This window comes from Crocuta crocuta, unplaced genomic scaffold, assembly GCF_008692635.1.
Source record: "Crocuta crocuta isolate KB4526 unplaced genomic scaffold, BGI_CrCroc_1.0 scaffold19, whole genome shotgun sequence".
In the NCBI taxonomy this organism is placed as follows: Eukaryota; Metazoa; Chordata; class Mammalia; order Carnivora; family Hyaenidae; genus Crocuta; species Crocuta crocuta.
In genome coordinates, this window is record NW_027551565.1 from 4,892,185 (window position 1) to 4,913,809 (window position 21,625).

General features: G+C 39.8%; 2 protein-coding genes across 3 annotated transcripts in view; one reads left to right on the plus strand and one right to left on the minus strand.

Annotated features, from left to right (window-relative positions):
- Positions 1-21,625, minus strand: part of VEPH1 (ventricular zone expressed PH domain containing 1) — a 217,766-nt gene that overhangs the window by 149,015 nt on the left and 47,126 nt on the right. For both annotated transcript variants that reach the window (XM_077750127.1, XM_077750126.1), the window contains exon 4: positions 12,317-12,483. In XM_077750127.1, the coding sequence (XP_077606253.1) occupies positions 12,317-12,483 (167 nt within the window). The remainder of the gene's footprint in view (positions 1-12,316; positions 12,484-21,625) is intronic.
- Positions 2,700-21,625, plus strand: part of PTX3 (pentraxin 3) — a 25,262-nt gene continuing 6,336 nt past the window's right edge. The window contains exons 1-4 of the mRNA XM_077750133.1: positions 2,700-2,749; positions 2,833-2,922; positions 4,174-4,381; positions 12,340-12,456. The gene's annotated coding sequence lies outside the window, so the exon portion shown is untranslated. The remainder of the gene's footprint in view (positions 2,750-2,832; positions 2,923-4,173; positions 4,382-12,339; positions 12,457-21,625) is intronic.

A 21,625-nucleotide genomic window follows, 5' to 3' on the forward strand; every position in this document is an offset into this window, starting at 1 on the left:
AGCCAGAAGTCTGGGAATCATTCTTGACTGTTCTTTTCCCTTTATCATTAGCTTCATCCAAGGAATCACCAAATCCTACTGATTCCACCTCCCAAGTATCCCACAGATCTGTCCACTTCCCTTTGTTTCCATTCATTTCTCCATTCACTTATTTATAAATATTTAATGAGTCCTTCCTATTTGCAAGGTAGTATTCTAGGTGCTATAGCTGCTAATAAGTCTGACAGTTTCCTGCCTTTGGGGAATACTTCACTGTCTAGTAAATGAGACATTTCATAAAACAAGTAACTATAATAGAAATACATAATTATAAATTTTAATAAATGCCATATAGGAAAATACAAGGTGCTGTGACAGACTATCCTGGGGCCCTAGTATAGGCTGAGTCAGGAAAGTACTCTCTCAGCAGGCACATCTAAGCTGAGACCACTGATCCAATCATCCTGAACTTGGGTTATTCTAACAGCTTTCTTTCTAACTCTTCTCTCTGCCATCAGTCTTGTCCATCTAGTTCCTTCTCTACGTTGTGGCCTTAAAAGAAAACCTTCCTCTGCTTAAAATAGTTCACTGATTTGCCACTGCTCTCAAGATAGAGGCTTAACATACCTTTTCCTAACTGATGCCTAACCATCTTTCTAGACTTATCCCCCCATCCAGATCCCATCAGATATCATACTTCAACTGTGTTGATTTTTTCAAAATTTTTTCTTGACCTGCTAAGTTTTCTCTTGCATCTAGGATTGTACTCATATGATTCACTCTGCCTGTAATTCTTACTGCCCCTTTTTTTTTGGATATCCCTTCTCATTCTTGAGGCCTTGGGTTAGCTGTTGTTTCCTTTAAAAGCCTTTGTCCACTCCCTTCTCTTCCCCTATCATTCCAGTGCCCTGGCGGAAGCCCCTATCACACCCTAAATGGCTCCCAGCAAACCATATGCTTTCTTCATATTGATGGTCTAGATGTTTGTTTTATAGGCTGGATTAAAAACTCTACAAGAATTTGTACCCCATTGAATACCCAAAGCCTAGTACAGAGCCTGGCTAGAAACTGAGTCAATAAATATTTGAGGAATAAATCAAAGGAAGAAAAATCTAAATGGTTTTATAGGCTAGAATTTGAATAACCTCCACACCCCACCCCACCGTGTTGAACAGTTGTACATAATGTTTTAATGTATATATTGTCACATGTCATATACAACATAACTAACAGGGACATAAAAGCAAACATTTTGAGAGGAATAAAATTATCCTACATATAAATTTAAACTGAATATTCATATCCAGTACTTGTGGAGGAAGGGCCAGGGCTAGTTTCTGGTATACAGCACATATGCTTGAACAGGTCCACAAATGCTGTCTATGCATTTGGGAGTGGCTGCATGTCCTTCAGGAGAAACCACAAGAGATCCCTGGCACATAAGGCAGAAGTGTCAGCCAGCTGCTCTGGGTCAGGGCAGCGTATTTAACCTGAGTCTTTTAGGAATGGAAAATGCTTACACATTTCCTGCCCCATTCTATAAAATTCCATTTCCCAGTCCTTACTCTTCATGTCCTATTTCTGGAACACGAAGGTCTCTGTGACATGTGCTTCTAGTCATGTCAATTTTATTTAAACTCCAGCTATACATCCCAAGCCATACAAGAGTATATTGTATCCATTGTACCATAAGGAAAAAGAATAAAAAGAAAGAAAGAAAGAAAGAAAGAAAGAAAGAAAGACAAGACGAAAGCTGGTTCAAGGAAAATGCATATGCTTAGTCACAGCTGAATCCATAGAAGCATCAAGAGTTGAGAAGACTTGAATAGTGTAAATAAAGTAATTTTACCAACTGAACAAAAATTGATTACTTTGTGGTTTCCTGATAACCCCAAAGCTTATTATGATAGTGATAGAAAAGACATATATTTCCTGAAGTTTATCACACACATGAAAGGGAAGTGGTGCTTTGGGCTTTAGGCAGATTATTCTAGAATAAGAAGGAATTTTATTTTCTAAATACAAGGGATTTCCTTAGGCTGGTCTCTTTCATGCTGCCTCATTTGGGAGCTGCTTCATAGTGCAGAGAAGGCCTTGTCATCACTGAGAGCAGAGCAGCCACTACAACAGTATAGATGTCTGGCGGAGGGCAAGCTGACACGGCCTTTGTTGAGGCCACAAGCCTCATGGCATGGATCGCTGAAAGAGCTTTCAAACTGCTCCATCTAATCATGTCAAAACTTCAAAGATTTGTCATGGTCTACAGCTGGGGTCCACAAAGGACCTAGGGCTAGAGTGCAAATAAAGGTCCCCACACCACACACTCAAATACTCAGGAGCTACCCTCTACCTGATACATATACCTTTATAACAATCTAGGAGGCCTGATTTGAACTTGCAATTTTTGGCCTGTGTGGAGGGAACAGAGAGAAATGACCTCTAGGTCCCATTCCTGGCCCCTCTCTTCTCTTTCTACTCCTGGCTTTGTCCTGTAAGGAGTCTCGTATGCATGTATGTGAATACCCCAGCCCGCTTATGCAAGTTCATCTGACTGAAACACTCCTCAGGCCTGTGGGGTCACGCTGTTGGCACGGCCTGTCCTTGGGAGAACTGATCCAGGGGCCAGGTCTGTTGAAGCTCTAGAAGCAGGACAGAGCTGTATAGGAAAAGAATTTCAAGGTCCCAGTTACCTGGACTACGTTTATTAGGTGACAGAATGTGTGGGAACTGGGGGAACATGTAGGCGAAGGCCAGACCATGAGTCTCTAAAGTAAGTAGCCCAGGGAAGGCACGTTCCCTGGCTCTCCCTGCCTTCCTGAGTGGAATTAATCACTGCCTTTTTTGTGCTCTCAGAGCAGTCTGCTGACAGTTTTAGCATCTTGCCTTTGAACGGAAGTTTTGAGGACATCTCTCCTCACCCCTGACCTGTGAGGGGCTATGAGGGTAAGGCCATCCGAAAACATAGCACCATAATACATAGCATCTTAATTAGCAGCAAATAGCATTTAAATTCTTATGTATATAATAAAAGGTAGAGCTACTGTGTGTGCACATATGTGTACATGTGTGTGCACATGTGTACATGTGTGTATGTGTGTGCACACACACTCCCTCTTAAATTAGTCCTCGGGCTCAATTTTCTCTTCTAATTGATTTGGGCAGCATTAACCATCTCTATTACTCTTCAAAAGCCTATAAAATAACTGCCACTCTTCATTTACTAATTATTCCCACCACACTGACAAAATATATATACTGAAAACCATGGTTCTGCTCCAAAGACTGTTGTAGAACAGTCTATATATTCCATCACTCCATCTTCTTAATATTCTGCAAATGGCTTATTTTAAATAAATACCAAAAGTGACCTCTGAGTATTAGCAGCCTGATGATGCTGTGTTAGGTGCTGAAGGATTAGGTATGTGAATAGGAATGCTCTAAACTTGAAAATCCAAGAAAATGACTCTTTCCTCTAGGGACCAGGCCACAAAAGCAGTTCCTCTGGGTTTGGACATTAATCAACAGAGGGCTGAAGTTGCTATTTTCTGCCACTCATCTCTGTATGGTTGGGACTATAAGCCCAAGTCCTGGGGATAATAACAGATGAGCTCTTATGTGTTACTAAATTGTGTTCCTTTTGTTGGCTAGATTACAGCATGGTTTACAACAGCCAAGAATACAGACTTAGCCCCAAAAGGACACTTGGAAAATTGACCACCCAGCCTTTTCCTATAAATGGACCCTGAGGGTTCTCTGGAGGTTCCAGGCATGAATCACTAGCCAGGAACTGCCTCCTTCTAACTGGGAAGGATGGCTTCCTGAAAGAGTGATGCCGAGAGGGCAGTGATGGGACCCACCTGCCTGGCCAGCCACATGTGAAGCCCACAGATATACAGATGTTGAAGTTCTGCCACCTTTGCAATCTCAACCTTGTCTTCACTGGAGAACCTGCTCGCTTTACTTCCTATTTACAGAGCAGTGGCATTGCTTTTATGCAGAAAGGAAAATTTCACTTTAATCCAAGTTCCACAGGGTCAAACCCTCCTTATTTAGCTCCTTGTTTCATCTGCAAAGAAGTTAACGACTTAAATTGAAAGTCTCAGTCTGCATTTCTAATTGTTGCCATTTTTTCTCTTTCTTCTCTCCCTTTCTCCATATACGCCTCCCTTCCTTTTTGCCCATTGTCTAATTAAGGAACGTAAGAGAGAGGAGGTGAATCCAGCATTTCTCTGGCTCACTGTCTGCACACCTCAGTAACCAAGTGTGAGCCATGAAGAGCCACATGACGAGCCACAGGAGGCAGGTGGAGGCCCGCTTTAACATGAAGGGGAGTGCTGATGGGAAACAGAGGTCTGGCTCATTCCCCTGCTACAACTTCTCCCCCATTAGGGCCCTGGCACAGGTGAGATCCATTCACAGCACTGTGCCTATTTCCTAAACCCTTGCTGCTTCGTTCTGGGATCTACACTTAGCATGCACAACACCTACAGCACTCTGCTTTCACTCTCCCCTCATTCAGGTCAGGTCTCCTACTTCTCCTATAGAGCTCACCTTCCTGACTGCCTTTGTCTACTGAGCCCTCTCAGCTCCCATATGCTTCACAAGTCACACCTTATAGCCTCAAGTTTTCAGAGTGTTGAGGCCAAAAGATCTCAACGGCTGGAATTAGACTGGGTTTATGATGTAGCTCAGACTTATCTGTATGGCTTTAGGAAAGTTACCTAAACAGTGATAGCCCCAGATTTTCTGTAAATGGCAGTCACATGGAAGACAGTGTGACTTTAATGGCCAGTGGGAGACATGGACATTGCCCATATGAAAATTGGAGGGGCTGATACAGACGAGGAGGGTACAAATAGCCACCACACTGTCACTCCTTTGTATCACCACGGTTCTTAACCCTTCCAAACTTTGACTTTTCTGTTTACCAAAGGAAAGGTTGTTATGAGTAATAAGTGAGATAATGTAAAACACCTACACAGTGTCTGGTACTTGGCATTAGTTCAACCACTATTAGTGTCCTTGTTTGCCTTCCTGTGCCTCCTGTAACCAGCTGAGAACACTGCAGGAATACCTTGGAGATATTCCAGACCACCGTGATAAAGTGAACATCAAAATAAAGAGACTCAAATGAATTTTGTAGTTTCCCAATGCATATAAAAGTTATGCTTATACTCTAATCTATTAAGGTGCAATGGTACTATGTCTAAAAATGTATATACTTTAACTAAAAATACATTATTGTTAAAAAAATTCATCGGAGTTTTAAATGACTTGTAATCCTTTTGCTGGTAGAGAGTCTTGTCTTTATATTGATGGCTGACTGACCAGGGTGGCAGTTGCTGAAGGTTGGGGTGTCTGCTACAATTTCTTAAAATAAGACAGCAATGAAATTTGCCATATAGATGAACTCTTCCTTTCACAAATGATTGCTCCGTAGCATGCAATACTGTTTGGTCACATTTTACCCACAGTAGAACTGTTTTCAAAATTGGAATCAGTCGTCTCAAACCCTGATGCTGCTTTATCAACTAAGTTTATATAATATTCTAAATCTTTTGTTGTCATTTCAACAATCTTCATAGCATCTTCAGCAGGAGTAGATTCCAGCTCAAAAAAACACTTTCTTTGCTCATCCAAAAGAAGCAAAACTTCATCTCTTAAAGTTTTATCATGAAATTGTAGCAATTCAGTCCCATCTTCAGGCTCTACTTTTAATTCTAATTCTTAGGCTATTTCTACCATATCTGCAATTACTTCCTCTACTGAAGTCTTTAACCCCTCAAAGTCATCTATGAAGGTTGAAATCATCTTCTTCCAAACTCCTGTTCATGCTGATATTTTTTTTTTTACCTCTTCCCATGAATCATGCATGTTCTTATTAACATCTAGAGTGGTAACTCATTTCAAGAGGGTTTTCAGTTTACTTTGCATATATCAGAGGAATCACTGTCTATGTGAGGTATAGCCTTATGGAATATATTTCTTAGATAATACTTGAAAGTTGAAATCACTCCATTGACTGTTCCATAGGCTACAGAATGGTTGTTGTGTTAGCAGGCATGAAAACATTAATTTCATTGTGTATCTCCACCAGAGCTCTTGGGTGATCAAGTGCATTGTCAATGAGTAGTCATATTTTGAAGAGAATCTCTCTCTCTCTGAGCTGTAAGTCTCAACAGTGGGCTTTAAATATTTAGGAAACCATGTTGTAAACAGATGTGCTGTCAACCAGGCTTTGTTGTTCCAAATCTAGGAGTAGATTTAGCATAATTCTTAAGAGCTCTAGGACTTGCAAAATGGTTATTAAGTACTGATTTCAACTTAAAATCACCGGCTGCATTAGCCTGTAGCAAAAGAGAAGTCTGTTCTTTGAAGCTTTGAATCCAGGCATTGAGATCTCCTCTTTAGTGGTGAAAGTTCTAGATGGCATCTTCTCCTATTAGAAGGCTGTTTTATCAACACTGAAAATCTGCTGTTTAGTGTTGCCACCTTCATTACTTATCTTAGCTAGATCTTCTGCATAACTTGCTGCAGCTTCTACATCAGCATTTGCTGCCTCACTTTGTACTTTTACATTATGAAGATGGTTTCTTTCCTTAAACCTCACGAACTGGTCTCTGCTAGCTTCAAACTTTTCTTCTGCAACTTCCACACCTGCATTGAAGAGAGTTAGGGCCTTGCTCTGGATTAGGCTTTGGCTTAAGGAAATGATGCAGTTGATCTTCTATCCGGACCACTCAAACTGTCTCCACATCAGCAATAAGGCTGTTTTGCTTCCTTATCACTCATGTATTCAGTGGAGCAGCACTTTTAGTTTTCTTCAAGAACTCTTCATTTGAATTTACACTTATCTAAGAGGCCAGTATTTGGTGTACAAGGCCTCTCTTTTGACCTGTCTTGTCTTTTGACATGCCTTCCTCACTAAGCTTACTCATGTCTAGTTTTTTAATTGAAAGTGAGAGAGCTGTTACTCTTCCATTCACTTGAACACTTAGAAACTTTTGAAGGTTTCTTAACTGGCCTAATTTCAATAGTGTTGTGTCTCAGGGAATAGGGGGGCCCTAGGAGAGGGAGACAGATGAGGGATAGACAGTTGGTGGGGTGGTAAAAGCACACATTTATCCATTAAGTTCTCCATCTCATATGGGTGCACCTCAAAACAATTATAATAATATCATCAAAGATCACTGATCACAGATCACCATCACAAATATAAGAATAATGAAAATATTTGAATTATTTCAAGAATTATGAAAATATGACACAGAGACACAAAGTAAGCAAATGCTGTTGGAAAAGAAAGGTACCAACAGACTTGCTTGACACACGCTTGACCCAAACCTTCAATTTGTAAGAAATACAGTATCTGTAAAGTGCAACAAAGTGCAGGACAATAAAATGAGGTATGCCTGTACCCCTTAAATTGGAGGCTACTTGGTTTTTTTTCCCCAAGCTGAGGAGAGAAAAGGGGGTTAGGGGGTAAGAGTCCTAGACTGGACCAGTCACTTAACCTCTTACTACTTGTGTGATGGAGGCAAGTTAGCCTCCCAGAACAACCGTTTTGACTGGTGTAAAACAGAGGAAAAAATAACACACATTAGAGTTATTGGTAGGAATAAATTAAATTGATAGAATTAGATCTTAAGAAAAGAAGCCCTTGGGGTGCCTGGGTGGCTCGGTCAGTTAAGCATCTGACTTTGACTCAGGTCATGATCTTTCAGTTCATGAGTTCGAGCCCTGAATTGGGCTCTGTGCTGACAGCTCAGAGCCTGGAACCTACTTTGGATTCTGTGTCTCCCTCTCTTTCTGCCCCTCCCCCACTCATTTTCTGTGTCTCTCCCTCTTTCAAAAATAAACATTAAAAATTTTTAAAAAAGATTTAAGGGGCGCCTGGGTGGCCCAGTCGGTTAAGCATCTGACTTTGGCTCGGGTCATGATCTCGAGGTTCGTGGGTTCAAGCCCGACATTGGGCTCTGTGCTGACAGCCAGCTCAGAGCCTGGAGCTTGTTTCAGATTCCATACCTCCCTCTCTCTCTGACCCTACCCTGGTCACTTTCTCTCTCAAAAATAAATAAAACATTAAAAAATTTTTTTTAAAGATTTAAGAAAAATAAGCCCTTTGTGAATGATAAAGTCCTCTGCAAATTTACACACTAATATTAACTCATCTGTGTTAAGAAATATATTCAGAAGAAATATATTTATTCTGTATGCCAGGGACTATGAAAGGCATCAGGGACACAGTAGTGAACAAGGTGGTCTTCATCTCTCCAGCATTTGCATCAGAGCCAAGGTGGTCCAAAGAGAGAGAGAGACCAGTAGAGGCAGAGTTATTACAGTGTGAAATTTGCTATGGCAGAGATGAGGGTGAAGGAAGGAGTCAGATAAGATTATTGGCAAGAAACTGAGATCTAAGTATCTATCTAAAGTCTAGGAATAGTCATCCCAGAAAGAGTGGTGGTGGTGAGGAAAGAACATTCCAGGTGAAGCACATAGCATATATGTAAAAACTCAGTGCTCTGAGAGTGCCCATCTGTGGGTATGTAGGACTATATAATTGCTCAAGGTGTTGGGAGGTAAAGAGACCCTATGAGAATGGGCAGAGGTCAGGGACCTTATAAATGGCCTCATAAGTCCTTTCCTGAGTCTTCAGGCAGCCATAGAAGGGCTGTAACCAGGTGTCTGATGGGAACTCTTTGAATGTCACACATGATGCCATCCTCACTCTTGGACCCCACCTTTTAAGGTAGGGAGATCCCAAGACTTTTCCCTCCCCCTTCCTGTAAGTGAGCCTCCCCCTGGTTTAATTTACTTTCATGTCCAGCCTTTAGCACATGGGAAATAAATTGAATTAAGTTATTCTCCCCAGATCTCCCTTGAATTTTTATTCAACCTGCTTTTCCAAAAAGGTGTGTTTTGCTCTGCAGAAAAAATGGCATGCCAGCTGCCTCCTTTATGAAACCAAGTTTGGCCTTTTAGTCACACTCCCCTACCTCCCACCATTTCCCATATCATCTGGCCCCCAGGCTCTATCTATGGTAGGCAGAATAATGACTCCCCAAAGATGTGCACACCCTAATCCCCTGAACCTGTGATGATGTAGCCTTATGTGGCAAAAGGGACTCTGTGGGTATAATTAAGTTCAAGGTTTTGAGATGGAGAGATAATCCTGGATCATCTGGGTGGCACCAAGTAATTATAAGGGCCCTTAGAAGATGGAGGCCAGGAAGCTCAGAGTCAGAGGAGATGTGATGAGAAAACAAGAGGGAAGAGGGATGCAGGCCATGAAATGAGGAGTGCAAGCAGCCTCCAGAAGCTGAAAAGGCAAGGAAACAGATTCTCCTCTAGTCTCAGGAAGGAATGCAGCCCCGCTGATCCTTTTTGGACTTCTGATCTCAAGAGTGGTAAGATAATAAATTTGTGCTGCTTCAAACCACTGAGTTTGTGGAAATGGGCAACAAATACCCACTCCTTCTCAGTCCTTCACTCTAAGCCTCCATTTAGGTGATCCAGTGATCCTTCAACTCTCTTCCTTGCCCAAGCTCAACTACGGTTTTGCTCAAACTTTCTGTCCTTAATCCTTTCCCAAACTGATCCCTCCACTTGCACTCTGGAATTCATTCCCTAACTTTCTCTAGCACCTGATTCTAGCTAATGTTTTGTACCACATCTTCAATCTCTTCATTGTTACTGGATTGTTCTTTAGTTCTCCTTATTTCCTTTAAACTTGTACACACATGCAGTCAGTTCCTAGCCTTCTCTCCACACATAGTCAATGATGATAACCACCACTCCTCACCCCATCCACACAGACAGTGCCCTGGGGAGTCCCTGGTTGCCAATTCTAAGGATAGTTCCAATCTCCAGGCTCATTTACTTCTCTGGATCTTTATCCTGTTGAGTCACTTTACACCCTTTGGAGACCACAACACCTCTTTCCCCTGATTCTTCATGTTCTCCAATCTCTTTGGTCTCTTTTGGTCATTTATTCATTTCTGAATTCAACAACTTTTTATTGAAATCCTACTCTGTGTCCAGCACTATGCTAGGGAGTATATATAAATATGCAGACACAGGTCCCATGCCTCTCAAGGAGTTTTGAGTTCACTGGGAAAGACAGACATGCAAAAATAATGATACATATTGTTCTAAGGGCAAAAGCAAAAATGTACACCAGATTGACATTGATGTTCCCAGTCTTCTGCTCAACCTCTAGCCCACCTTCTCATAGTGTGGTCCCTGGAGCAGCAGGATTAGCCTCACCTGGGAACTTGTAAAAAGGAGGTCCCTACCCAGACCTACTGAATCAAAATCTCTATAGGTGGGGCTCAACTCTTCTCTCCAGTGTCCAAGAACTCCCAGCCCCATCTCTACTTCATCAAGCTCCTTTGCCCCTCTGCTCTACCTGGAATACAGCCTCCCATTGTTCAGGGTCTGGCCCTGATGCCATTTCAGCTATGAATCTTCATGACACCCATTTCTTCTCCCTAAGGCAGAATTCATTGCCCCTCCTTCTGTTTATACCATTTGTAGAACACTTACCACCTTGTTTTATTCTGTTTGGTTTTGTGAATGTTTATTGAGTGCTATCAGATACTATGCCCAGGTCTGTGATACAGAAGAAAAGAAGAAATAGTTCCTTACCACAAGGCACTTGTAGCCTGTTACAGTTAATTATGCATACAGCCATTTTGCCTGTCTTTCTTTGAACAATTTGCATGTTGATTTCAAATGTTCCAGAATTCACCTAATGTTCACTGATTTTTCAAGTGGTGGGTATTGACATTATCAAGAAATGAAGCAGTGATACAGCCATAACTGATATGACCCGGGGATGACTTTTTATCTTACTTATACACACGCTTTGGTACCCTCCATAATCCATTTCTACTTTCCTCTTCCTGGCAGCCTCTAGTCTCTATCTGAGTATCCTTGAGGGTTAGCAGAAATGTCACGGGTAGAGTGTGTGTCCTAAACAGAGAATATCAGGACTTTGGATGTTGGTGGTGGTGGTGGAGGTAGAAGAAGCATAATGCCTAGAGAGCAGATGTACCCATCTGAAGCCCACAGGGAGAAAAGCCTGTAGAAAATAGAAGTCAAAACCAGAAATCAAATCTGAGAAATAGAGGGCAGGAAAACTGTTCTCTTCATATTATTTGAGCTACTGGATCAAGCCTCATCTGGAGGTTTTTTGCCCCCTCTCATCATCTTAGCTAATAAATTCCTTTTGTTTTTTAAATCAGGATGCGTTGGGTGTTCTGTTACTGATAATCACAATTATCCTAGTTATTTAGAAAATGAGGCTTTGCTCTCACTATAGGCTGATTTCCCCATGTGCAGGTCATTCCCTTGGCCCTACCTGAGAAACCACAGATTCCTGGGACTGCAGGGCCACACTAAACTTCAATTAGGGCTGTTCTGCAATGGCTACAGATTTGTGTGTTCTTTGTTCTGTTTTTAGTACCATACTGGTTACAGTTAATTTTATGTGTCAATTTCCCTAGGTCATCAAGTGCCCACATATTTGCTTGAACATTATTCTAGGTATATTTGTGAGAGTATTTGCATATCAATCTGGCATTTAAATTGGTAGAATGAGGGGGCCCCTGGGTGGCTCAGTAGGTTAAGCATCCAACTTTGGCTCAGGTCATGATCTCACAGTTGGTGGGTTTGAGCCCCTTGTTGGGCTCTGTGCTGACAGCTGAGAGCCTGGAACCTGCTTCAGATTCTGTGTCTCCCTCTCCTTGCCCCTCCCCTGATCACCTTCTTTCTCTCTCTCTCAAAAATAAATAAACATTAAATTGGTAGAATGAGTAAAGCAGATTGCCTTCTCCAATGTGGGTGGGCCTCATCTAAACTGCTGAGGGCCTAAATATAACTGGTTGAGCTGGGACACTGATCCTCTCCTGCTCTTGAACTGTGACTTACACCATCAGCCATCAGGTTCTAAAGTTTTCAGACTTGGACCAAACTTACACCATTGGTTCTCCTGGTCCTCAGCTTACAAATGGCAGACTGTGGGACTTCTCAGCCTGATAATCGTATAAGCCAATTCCAATTGTTCATGAACGTGAATACATTCCTCTGTGCTCTTTTTTTGGTTCAGATTCGTGCCCTATCGGTTCTGTTTCTCTGGGGACCCGTAACAGTACCCAACCTCTGCCATCACCTACCCCCTCACTTTCACAGTTCTAGAAAAAGTGAATGAGTGCTTTCATCGAAGGATGGATGTGTTTAGACACATGAGGCAGGAAGCCTGAAGCACTTATCCTGTTCACAAATCCAGAAGCATGCCTGATTGTGTGGACCATCATGTATATGGTGTACTTTTTACCTCTGGTTGCTTTCTCTTTGCAGCTACATGTAAAAGCCGTAGAAGATGGTACTGTTCTGGTTGTTCCAGCTGAGACATCAAGGCCAGGAGTTCTGTCAGGTGTCTGTTAATTGGCTGAGGCTGCTTTTCATACACAGCAGGTAACACCCTCAACAACATGGCATTACCTGTTGAAAGAACAATACCAGGCGTGATGATGATTAGCTCACAATCAGTAGAAACGCCATTATTGTCAATGCAATAAACTTTGCACTTAGTCATTAAATAGCGTGGAATGATGGCCAAATCTTCTGATAAAAATAGCATAGTATCTTATTCTGAAAAATCACTAGAGCATGACTTAAACTGATTCTGAAAAAGGGAATATTTTATTTACTTATTATCTAATGACAAATTTTCCCGAGTAATGTGCCATGGGGAAAGAGGAAAATTTGACAGTAACCAAACCACACCCTTAAGAAGGAAACAGTTCTGATAAAGAATTCCTGACGAGAAACAACATTTGGATGCTGTTTAAATGAAAACTAAGCAGTGCCGTAAGCATGAAACTAAATGAAACTGAACCAAAAAAAGAGCACAGAGGAATGTATTCACGTTCCTGAGAGATACGGAGGCATGATTTAGACAACTGACATATGGAAACTATGCTCTATTTTTATGAATAGTTAGGAAAGTAGCAATGCAAATTTAAATCCCCAATTTCTGCACTATTTCAAGGGAAGTTTAGACTCAGCTTCTTTGTCACATATGATTTACCTCAAAGACATGTAGGGACAACTGGATTTAAAATGGCAAAATCTCAAGAAAAGATATTGCATAAGCTACAAGGACTTATCTGCAAACAACATATGGGAAACATCTGCTTATCACTTACTTTATGGTATGGATTTTTTTTCTCAGAATCCTCTCAAGTACTTACATGTCTCAGGAGAATTGATTTCTAGGGATTTTTTTGAACAAAAATTTTCTGGTGTCTATTTACTTTAAATTTGGCTTTGTATATAGAAGAAATACACAGAAAGAATCAAATAAACACCACTGATTACACATATGTAGACGTTTCTTAAATGGTGGGGATATGTCTATAAATAAAGGACATTTAGATGTGAGAATTAAGGACAGAAGACTATCATTTTCAGAATATCAGTGACTAATTTAATAGAATGGTGATTCTGGATCAAACTGAATGTGCATGGGAGGTGATAAATAATGAGAATTATTTTTTCCACATGTTGCCCATAGAATTGGTCTCCAGCAGATTGTGGAGCGTATAAGAGTTCGCAGAGTACAAGGTATTAGAAATATATTCAGAATTTTCTTTTTTTAATGTTTTTTATTTATTTCTGAAAGAGAGAGAGTTAACATGAGCAGGGGAGGGTCAGAGAGAGAGAGAGGGAGACACAGAATCTGAAGCAGTCTCCAGGCTCTGAGCTAGCTGTCAGCACAGAGCCCGACACGGGGCTCGAATCCATGAACCGTGAGATCATGACCTAAGCCGAAGTCAGATGCTTAACCGACTGAGCCACCCAGGTGCCCCTAGAATTTTCTGTAAAAAAAATGTGTCCATCACAAAACATTGCTTTATTTTGTTTTGTTATTTTCATCAAGAGTTTTCCTTAGGGATCAGGAATTTTAAATGTCATGTACAGGGTACATTAGAGCATAGAACTTAGTTACACAGACATACTGATCAATCTCTAAAAACGTTTGTGATAAATAACACTGTTGTTGGGATTGAAGAGAGGAAATGGTGTAAAGCTTTTTGGTACAATACTCACAAACGTCCTGAGAGCCCTGAAGGGGAAAACTCCAGATTAGTCATTGTCAGCTGACTTGAATTTCTATCAAATGATGCAAAAGTAAATGCATAAAAACTTTTTTGAGGGGCACCTGGATGGATCAGTTGGTTGAGTGTCCAATTTTGCCTCAGGTCACGATCTCAGTTTGTGAGTTCGAGCCCCACATTGGGCTCGCTGCTGTCAGGCTGCCAGAGTAGAGCCCACTTTGGATCTTCTGTCTGCCACTCTCAGCCCCTCCCCCATGTGCACTCTCCCCAAAACAAATAAATATCAATAAATAAATTTTTAAAAGACATTTTTTGAGTTAGAAACCAATATAGGTATAGAAATCCTATCGATTCCATTTATAAGCTAATATAGTTTTAAGTTATGGAATATTTGAAGCCACTAGATAAATGTAGGCAATCATATAAAGAACAAGGGTGTACCCACCAAACATCTTTGTCAAAATAACCTTCTGCCAGAATTGCTTCCTTTCCTTTTCTGTCCAGAGGCAACCACCATCCTAAAGTTGGTATTTATCATCTTCAGGATGTTTTTACACTTTTGTTGTATGTGTATATACACCAACAAGCATTTTATAGTGTTGTTTTCCATGTTTTAAAATTTTTTATCAATAAAATTCATACTGGACAAATCTCTTTGTAACAGTTAACTTCTTTTACATTCAACATTGTGTTGAAGTTTTAGCTCCAATTTGTACGGTATTCTATTGTATATATAGGCAACAACTTACTCATATACTCTATGATGAAGAGACATTACTATGATTATTATGGTTATGATGATGATTATGATTAGCTTTTACCAATAATGTTGCAATTTTTATACCTATTTCTTTGTGCATAAATGGGAGATCTTTGCTAGGGTACTTCTGAGCTTAATGTGCTTAGACATCTACCTGTGTATCTTGTTAAACCATAGGTACTGACTCTGCAGGTTAAGGATTTGGGCTTGAGAATCTGAATTTCTAACGAGCTCTCAGGTGATGCTGATGGCCCCTGGACCCCATAATTAAGTGGCAAAGCAGTGGTTATGGCCCTGGGAGTTAAGCTTCTAGATGTTTCAAAATTTCTTTGCAATGTGGTTGTGGTTGTATTAGTTTTCTATAGCCGCCATGAGAAATTGCCAAAAATTTAGTGGGCCAAAATAACAGAAATTTATTATTTTGTATTTCCATCATTCAAAAGTCTGACATGAGTCCCACTGGGCTAAAATCCAGGGGTTGGAAGGGTCAGCTTCCTTCTTGGAGGTGGTAGAAGTGAATTTATTTCCTTGGCTTCTTTAGTTTCTGGAGACCGCCAGCATTCCTTAGAGTTCCCTCCCTCCATCTTCAAAGTCAGCAGCTGAGCAAGTCTCTGACTCAGCTGCTACCATCATTATTTCTTCCCATGATTCTCCCTTCTCCCTCTCTCTTCCACTTTTAAGAATCTTGTGATTACACGTGTCCATGTGTATAATCTAGGATTATCTCTCTATTTTATGTAGCAACTTTAATTTCATTTTCAATGCAGTGAAACACAACATGTCCACAGGCGGTGGGGATTAAGACGTGGACACTTGGGGGGCACTATTCTGCCTGCCATCATGACTATAACAATTTACACACCCACCAGCAGCATGAGTGTTTCTGTTGCCCCATATATTTTCCAACATTTGTCTTGACAGACATCGTTTTTGTTTTTTTTTTAACAAATAGTTTATTGTCAAATTGGTTTCCATATAACACCCAGTGCTCATCCCCACAAGTGCCCTCCTCCATGCCCATCTCCCCCCTCCCCCCCACATCCGTCAGTCCTCAGTTTGTTTCTCAGCATTCAAGAGTCTCTCATGGTTTGCCTCTCTCCCTTTCCCCCACCCTTTCCCCCCTTCTTCTCCCCCATGGTCCTCCGTTAAGTTCCTCCTAATCCTCCTGTACGTGCAAACATGTGCTATTTGTCCTTCTCTGCCTGACTTATTTCGCTCAGCATAACACCCTCCCCTCTGGAAGACAGACATCGGTTTTTGCCAGTCTGATGGAGTGTGAGATGGTATCTCATTTTTTTGTGTGTATGGTTGTTTTCATTTTCATTTTCTTAATTGCTTGTGTGGCTAAGTACCCTTTTAATATGTTCACAGGTCATTGCCCCTCCTATGATTTGACCATTCATATCCTTTGCCTATTTTCAGTTGAAATGTTTGTATTTTCTTCTTGAATTATAGAAGGCATTTATTTATTCTGGATGCTAGTTTTTTGTTGATTGCTTTTAAAGTTGCAATTTTAATGTAGTTGATGTTTAAAATTTCTTTATTGTTTGTATTTTTTTGTTGTTGTTATTGAGGTATCTCTCTCTACCCTAGGTTCATAAAAATTTTCTCCTAAAAGCATTATGATTTTGTTTCTCATATTTGTCTTTAATCTATCTGGAATTTACTTTTGTACATGAGGAAGGGATTTTTTTGTGTGTATATAAACAATTACCCTGGCTCCATTTATCAAGTTGTCAGTTGTTTCCCTCCTGATTTTTAATACCTTTTTTTCATGTAGAATGTTTCTCATATATCTGGGTTTGTTTCCTGGTATTTATCATACCTTCACCAATTATACATTTTCTCAATTACAAAATGTTTACAATAAATCATTATATCTCATAGGGCAAATTTCTTCATCTTCTACTTCAAATTTCTCTTGCCTCCTTTATATAAATTTTATCATTAGTTTGTCACCTTCCTTGAAAAACTAGTTTGGCATTATTTTCCCCACAACAAATGTATGGACTAATTTGGGATAATTGACGTCTTTTTGAAACCAAATCTTCCCATTCAAGAACATGGTCTTGCATCCATGTATGGTTTTAAAAAAATATCTTTCAATGAAGTTTTCTGATATTAGCTATGTTCATGCATCTTTTATTAAATTGATTCCCAGGTATCTCATTTTTGTTGTTGCTATTGTAAAGGGAAGCTTAAAAATGTATTCTCAATTGTCTGCTGATATTAAGAAAGCACTGATTTTTGTTTGTTTTTTAAGCCAGCAAAGCTAGCTCAATTCTTTTAAAATCTGTCTTCATGCCAGTCAGAGTGGCTAAAATGAACGAATCAGGAAACTCTAGATACTGGTGAGGATGTGGAGAAACGGGCACCCTCCTACACTGTTGGTGGGAATGTAAACTAGTGCAATCCCTCTGGAAAACAGTATGGAGGGTCCTCAAAAAATTAACAGAGCTCCCCTATGACCCAGCAATAGCACTGCTAGGAATTTACCCAAGGGATACAGGAGTACCGATGCATAGGGGCACATGGACCCCAGTGTTCATAGCAGCACTCTCCACAATAGCCAAATCATGGAAAGAACCTAAGTGTCCATCAACTGATGAATGGATCAAGAAGATGTGGTTTATCTATACCATGGAATACTACATGGCAATGAGAAAGAATGAAATCTGGCCATGTGTAGCAACATGGATGGACCTTGAGGGTGTTATGCTGAGCAAATAAGTCAGGCAGAGAAGGGCAGATACCATATGTTTGCATATATAAGTGGATTAGGAGGAAGCTAATGGAGGACCAAGGGGGAGAAGAAGGGGAAAAATAGTTGGGGAGAGGGAGGGAGGCAAACCATGAGAGACTCTTGAATGCTGAGAACAAACTGAGGGCTGATGTGGGTGGGGGAGAGGGGAAAGGGGGAGATGGGCATGGGGGAGGACACTTGTGGGGATGAGCACTGCGTGTTATATGGAAACCAACTTACAATTAACTATTTTAAAAAATAAAAAAATCTGCCTTCAGAGTCTTTTAGATTTTCTGTATATAGGTAATCAACTCATAATAATTGATGATGGCTTTGTTTCTTTTTTCCGTTCTTATATCTTGTTTCTTTTTTTGTTCTACTTTACTGACTGAGGTTTCCAATACTCTATGAATAGAACCAGTATCCACAAATATAGTTTTGTTATTCCTGTTTTTAAAAATTATGTTTCTAAGGATTCATTATTATGTATGTATATGTTCCTATAGACTTTGGTATTTCTGTTTTATCAGTTTAAGTTTCTGTTTCCTAGTTTGTACATAAATGAGTGTTGAATTTTATTAAATGATTTTCTGCATCTGTTGACATGAGTTTATAATTTCTCCTTTGAATTGTTAATGTAATAAATTAATAGATAATTCTAATATTTATATGAGTCTTGCAGTCTTGTAATAAAGTCATCTTGGTTATAATGTATTTTTATGCAAATATTGCTGAGTATGTTTGGCTAATATTTTATTTAGAGCTTTTGCATCTATGTTCTTGAATAAGACTGGCTTTATTTTCTTGTATTGTCCTTGTCTCTTTTTAGTATCCTACTTACTAAAGTTATAGAGAGTTATAGAAAGTATTTAGGGCATTCTTGCACACTCTGTTCTCAGAAGCAGTTTGTGTAAGATGAGGATTATGTGTTCCTTGAATGTTTGGTAGAACTTGTTTATCAAACTTTCTGAACAATGTTCTATATATTTCATTATATCAAACTTTATATAGCTTAAGTTTCTGTATCCTTTAGCAGTGTTTTTGGAATCTGATCAGTCATGACAGAAGTGGACATAGTTATCAAAGAGTTTTATTAAAATGTCTCTCTCTGATTATAGATTTTTCAGTTTCTCCTTATTATTTTGTCAGTCTTTAGCATATATGTTTTTGAAACTATGTTACTAAATGATTCTGAGATATATTCCTGGTAAAGCATTTATTATACTTTATTCTCTTTCTCTCAGAGTCTATTTTTGATTGATATTAATATGGCTATCCTAGCTTTTTTGAATTGCACTGTTTTGTACATTCTCCTTGTGTCCTTATAAAATTTTTTACTTTGAATACTTCTAGGTTCTTATGTTTTATGTGTGGTTCTTGTGGGTGACATATAGCTGGGGATTTAAAAAATATTCTTACTTGACAACTTATGTCTCTTAATTGGAAAGTTTGTTTTATTAATATTTATGATGATTATTGGCATATGATTTATTTTTATGACACTGTGTTTTGTTTTGTATTCTTGTTTTGTCTATACTTTTTTCCCTTCTTTACTGCTTTCTATTAAACAAGTTTGTTTAGGGGCGCCTGGGTGGCTCAGTCGGCTAAGCATCCGACTTAGGGTCAGGTCATAATCTCATGGTTGGTGGGTTCGAGCCCGGTGTCGGGCTCTGTGCTGACAGCCAGCTCAGAGCCTGGAGCCTGCTTCAGATTCTGTGTCTCCCTCTCTCTCTGACCCTCCCTTGCTCATGCCATCTCTCTCTCTCTCTCTCAGAAATAAATAAAACATTAAAAAAATGAACACATTTGTTTAATTCTATTCCTATTTGAACATTCTATTTCCTTTTGGTTCTCATGGCTGTCTTTAAAAGATAAACATTCTGGAATTAACAAAGCAAAATTATCATCATCTTTCTGAAAAATGAAAGGACTTTAGAATACTTTATTGGACTTAAAGAGTATATTTTGGATGATTTTCTTAGATCTTTCTTCCAATTCTTTAATACTATCTTCAGCTTTGCCTATTAGCCATTTAACCCATTCCTTGAGGTTTTTAAATTTTCTTTTTTTTTTAATGTTTATTTATTTTTGAGAGAGAGACAGAGAGAGACCGAGAGTGGGGAAGGGGCAGAGAGAAAGACAGAGAATCCAAAGCAGGCTCCAGGCTCTGAGCTGTCAGCACAGACACCGATGTGAGGCTCGAACCCATGAACCACAAGATCATGACCTGACCCGAAGTTGGATGCCCAGCAAAATGAGCCATCCAGGCACCCTGGTTTTTAAATTTTCAATTAATTTTTGTTTGTTTGTTTCTAGAAGTTACATATGGTCATTTAAAAAAATCTGCCTACTCTTTTTCTTTTGACAATGTCTTTTCTTTGTTCATGTTTCCAACTCCTTGTGGATCTAAAATAATTTTATTTTTTAAACATTTATTTATTGTTGAGAGACAGAGAGAGACAGAGCACGAGCAGGGGAAGGGCAGAGAGAGAGGGAAACATAGAATCTGAAGCAGGTTATAGGCTCTGAGCTGTCAGCACAGAGCCCAATGCAGGGCTTGAAACCACGAACTGCAAGATCATGATCTGAGTTGAAGGCAGAAACTTAACCGACTGAGCATCCCAAGGATCGAAAATAATTTTAAACACACCTATTTTCTAGTTCCTAGCTGATATTTTAAATCAATGAAGTTTTTGGAAGAGGGGGTACTTAATCCTTTTTTGTTTGTTTCTGTTGATTCTCATTTGTCGTGGATTGTTTCCTCATAAGTTTAAATTATTTTTTATTGCAAACTTGTTTTTAATGTGGCAGATAGTATACACTGAATCTTGCACATGTGTGAAGGCAGACCCACAGTCAAAAACTCTTAGGGACTCTGCAAAGTTCAGTTAAAGAGAGACATGCTTGGGGCGCCTGGGTGGCTCAGTTAGTTAAGTGTCTGATTCTGGCTCAGGTCATGATCTCGCAGTTTCTGAGTTCGAGCCCCACATCAGGCTCAGCATTGATGGCTGAGAGCCTGGAGCCTGCTTCGGATTCTGTCTCCCTCTCTGTCTGCCCCTACCCCGTTCACACTGTCTCTAGCTCTCAAATATAAATAAATATTTAAAAATTATTAAAAAAAAAAAAAAGAAAGATAGACATGCTTACTTCTCACTTATTCTCATTCTCTGTCCTAACATTGAGTGGGGTTATATCCACTGACATCCCGTATGTAACTCTCTGAGGGTCTGGCTTTAGGTGAGAGTCTCACTTCTAATTCCCCACTTTGGCCTATGCTTTGTTCCGACATGGTCATTAAAACTTGGTTGTTACAGAACCGATAACCCTTCCCTCTCTTTACCTCCCTGAGGGTGGGAGTAGGGGTGGGGGAGGAGTGGCATCAGCTCTTGGGTTTACACATTTGGTTTAGGTTCCCTCCTTTATCTTTGGCCCCTGGATACTTCCCTTACTTTACTGGTAGTTCATTTGTACATTTAAAGTTATTATAATGTAAATGCATTTCTAGGTGTTTTGTACCGTAGAGTTTTAAGCTTAGAGAGATCTTCAATATTTCCACAGAAACAGGATTCCCTAAATGTACTTTAAAAACATGATCTTTGACTCTAAGCCTAGTGAAATCATATTATTTCCATATAATACCAGTTCATGAAAAGAAACATTCCTAAAATCAGCTAATTCCTCTCACCCAGCTCTTTAATTCAATTTATCGCTTTTGCTTTGCTCTTTGTCATTTTAAAGGTGTGTTTATAAAAGCATAGTTGCAACTCCAGAAGGCTTAAAGATGGAGTAACTCCAAATGGACTTGGCTTCTAGGGCCATCAAAACCCTTACCAACTTGGTTTATCTCGGAATCAGAGAGTAGTTTTCACAACTTAGACCTATAAAACTGTGTACAAAGGAAACGTGGGAAACGTTTTCTATACATAAAGGGCTGTGAAACTGTAAAAGCGCCACACAAAATGCTGAAATGATGATCTTGCTTTCATGCCTCATGCCTGCTGACTTTTTTTTCCCCCCCCC